The 3,731-nt window shown below is 38.2% G+C and overlaps 1 protein-coding gene across 1 annotated transcript; it reads left to right on the top strand.

Moving 5' to 3' along the window:
- esm1 (endothelial cell-specific molecule 1) lies at positions 1–3,400 on the top strand. Its single transcript, XM_014987399.2, has 3 exons — positions 1–1,698; positions 1,976–2,119; positions 2,229–3,400. Exons 1-3 carry the CDS (start codon positions 1,362–1,364, stop codon positions 2,306–2,308), a joined length of 561 nt encoding a protein of 186 aa, XP_014842885.1. The 5' UTR covers positions 1–1,361; the 3' UTR covers positions 2,309–3,400.
- The last annotated feature ends 331 nt before the right edge of the window (positions 3,401–3,731 follow it).

The following is a 3,731-nucleotide window of genomic DNA, read 5'->3' as shown; positions in this document are numbered from 1 at the left end:
TCTGAGTGCCCCAAATAAGGCATTTAATTCAGTAATGCCAATTTGTAAATGTTTATTATTTTCTCCTTGCAGCCACACATGATTTGCTATTTAGCTTCACTGCTGAGGTCTATCAGAAGCATCACAGAAGAGAACTGACCAGAGTCTGTCAGAGAAATTTCACTGTTGAATGAGAGTTAGATGGTGGTAATGTTGTGTAAACAAGTCACAGGGTTTCCCCCAGTGTATTATAAGTCTGGCGGGCCACCAGGCTTTACTTGTGCCCCCCACCAGGCTAAGCATTATTTATTTATTTTTTTTTAACAATTACCTTTTTTTAAGACTTTATAGTTGGAGTTTAGCAATTAATGTTCCAGTCTTCCAATAACACCTAATTATCAAGTGATAATTTCAAATTTCCTGTCAACTATAAGCATTTTTTTAACTCAAAAACACAGCAAACCGCTGCATGACACCCCAAGCACCGGGTTTAGCAGGTTTTCTGGGAGAAACTCTGAATTTTTATCACATTTAGGCACACACTATTAAGGGAAATGCAATTTTTAAAAATATGTTTGTTGATCATTTTTTGATTCCCCCTCCCCCCTTCACATCACTGAGAGCTGCACCCCATTGTATGGACAGGCTGTTACTACTTTGAAGCATGGAGGAGATATTGTCATGGTTCATTCAAAATAAACAAACAAACAAAAAAAACATTTAATTTCCCCAAAGGGAAATAAAATGTCGTTGTAATTCATGTTAATTAAAATCCTTAAAAGAGTTCTTGTAGATAGTGATGGCTCTTGGCTGGAAGGTGTGTAGCTGTAATTAAATTATTTTTGTTTTCCAGAGATTAAAAAAAAAAAAAAGATGATTGACTACGTTGAATATTCACTGCAAACAGTGAATACTTAATGGGTACCCTAACTGCTTGTTGTTCACACAATTTCTTTAAAATCTAAATATAGCCCTCATGCTCTATATGCTTGCCATCAGTTATTTATAAGAAACTTGTGTGGATATAGGGGAACAACTCCACATCCTCTTAGGTCCTCATGCTGCCATCTGACGCTGAGGTGTTCCGTCACTGAGACAAAAACAAACCAAAGATAACTCATGACATCAGGTCCTGCCAACTTCAGTTCCTGGATGGAGGTTCCCAGTTGATCCCACTTCCAAGCCGGATTTCTAAAAAAAGGCTGCTGGGCAAAGAAAGGAAAAAAAAAAAAGAAAAAGAAAAAGAAACACCGGAATGAGGAAATTGGCCATCGGCAAAACAAAGTTGTTCATTGCTGATAACCGTACAACCTGATGAACCGCGGGTCAGTCAACTCGAGTCCTTCAGACGAGATCCGCAGCTCCTCTCGCACCTTCTCCACATGCTCTTTCCAGCCACCCCGCATCCAGCGATGTCCCTCCTGCTCCTCACGGTGCTCTCCTCACTCATGCTGCATGATGTTGAGGCGTGGAGCGCCGGCGTGAAGTATGCGGTGAACTGCCCGGACAGATGCAGCGTGGACCGCTGCGGCGACGCGCAGCGCTGTACGCGGACCGTCCTGGACGACTGCGGCTGCTGCCAGGTCTGCGCGGCCGGGAGAAACGAGCACTGTTACCGCACGGTGTCGGGGATGCACGGCGTCAAGTGCGGACCGGGGCTGTTCTGCGAGTTCTACAAGGATGAGGACGATTATGGAGACGAATACGGGATTTGCAAAGGTGTGACCTGAAATCTTAGTGGTTTTTTTTTTTTTTTTTTTTTTAGTACTGCATCTTATGCTCAAATCCTGATCCTTTTATCAACCTTTCCTTTTAGCGCTCTGGTCAGCAATTTATCCACAATCTTATAGTCTATAAATAAGCCATATCTCCAGACCTAATTTGATTATCCATAGTAAAATGTTGCATTTATATGCACTATCGTTTCTCCACTCAAATATATTTTTATTTAATTTGGGCTTTTGTGACAAAACCAGTGTTTTCCTTTGCTTTGCAGACTGCCCATATGGGACCTATGGGGTTGAGTGCCGCAAGACCTGCAGCTGCAAAGGAGGCATTTGTGACAGGGAAACTGGAGCTTGTCTTACCCTCACATTCTTTGCCAAAATTGCCAGCAAGCTCAAAACTGGACCACAAACAGGTGAGTTTGTGCTTTCCGACAAATTGCTCTCAAATTACATTATATCACATTAGAGCTCAGTATGTGAAAAGAGGAAAGAAAAAATGAACTCCTTCACTTGTTTTCTCAGGGTCTGAAGTGGGATCAGGACAAGTGGTTGCACAGAGCACAGACAGATCCACGGCTCCAAAAAGACTGAACCCTCGCTGACAAAAAGAGAAACAGCCCTCCAAATGTTCAGTCCACATGTAGCATTAATTTATAAATAAACCAAAATGTATGTTTTAACTAAAAACTTTTTGACCAGCATTTGAAAGCTTGTTTCATTTTTTTTCGTCTTTCATATACATATGCAGTGTTATCTCTGCTCTTTAATTATTACTTTTCTTTTTCTTTTCTTTTTTTCTACTATGAAGTTTGACAAAGCCTGTTGTAGTATAAAATTAAATCAAAATGCAAAATGCACATTACAGTTCCTTATATTGCATACTGGCTTGAAGTCGTCAGAATGAGTATAATACATTTACGAAGCCAAATTTCATGACACCAATAAAATGTACATAATTGTAAAAGTAGATTGCTATACTATAACTAACAACTTGATAGTGGAAATGTCCCGAAATTTCCAGGATTACTAGGTTTCCATGTTGCAGATGTAACATTTAGGTCAAAAACAATATGCCTTCAAATCAGAAAGGCTAAACGTGACCTTAGATGAAGCATAAAGTCCATAAAAGCAAAATTGTTAGAAATTTTTACAGGATTTTTACAGGACTTATCTTGTAGAATTAAAACTCTCTTCAGAGATTTAAATCAAAAAGAGAAAAATACATTCTAAATCCTGACATTATGTTGTTAATTTTTTCCTACCACTATTTTAATAACTTTTTAAATGTTGATACATACTGACAACATTTCTTTGTCTGGCAATGTACAGGATGTGTTAAAGCAAATCATTGGTCAGAAGCAGGTGAAATAAGTGCTGCTTCATCCCACAACGTTTTGGTTTCTTTTGGCTTATAACTGATCTTGATGATTTGGTTGTTTCTTTTTGTCACATTCAGCAAATGGCTGAAATAAATATAAATGAAGGAATGTTTGATTCATATTGGCCTTTGTGTTTTCTGCTGATCTCCTGCATTGTATATTGTTTCTGATTAAATGTAACTTACAGCAATATTTTTTGTTCATTTAACACTTATTTCCATGATTATCCAGTTTTTATTGGAAAAAAACATAATATGTAGCTCTCTGTCCTTGTTTGAACTTACTCTACAATAAAAACTTATAACTGACTTGTCACTTGATGTCTTATGTCTTATATATTCCTGGAGCTTCTGGAGTTTGCTGGTTTGCAAGTACCTCACATCCATGAAAACTTTTAGTCAAACATTTTCAAACATTCTTGTAGTATTTCTGAGTTTTCCTGTGCCAAACTTTAGTTTTGAACTCAGATATAGTTGAACAAATGTCACGGGAAAATAATATCTCTGCAGAGAAACTCTAAAGATCTGCTTCACAGGCAAATAAATGATAGAAGCTTTGGATCTTAACAAGCTGTGCAAAAAGATGGCAAAGAAGTGTGCACCCTGAGGAAGAAGAATTTTTTTTTTATCCATCAAATTCTCATGCC

This window comes from Poecilia mexicana, unplaced genomic scaffold (assembly GCF_051168715.1).
Source record: "Poecilia mexicana isolate PSO_F unplaced genomic scaffold, ASM5116871v1 scaffold_12, whole genome shotgun sequence".
Lineage (NCBI taxonomy): Eukaryota > Metazoa > Chordata > Actinopteri > Cyprinodontiformes > Poeciliidae > Poecilia > Poecilia mexicana.
The sequence above is the reverse complement of the archived record's forward strand: the minus strand, read 5'-3'. Positions and strand labels throughout refer to the sequence as shown.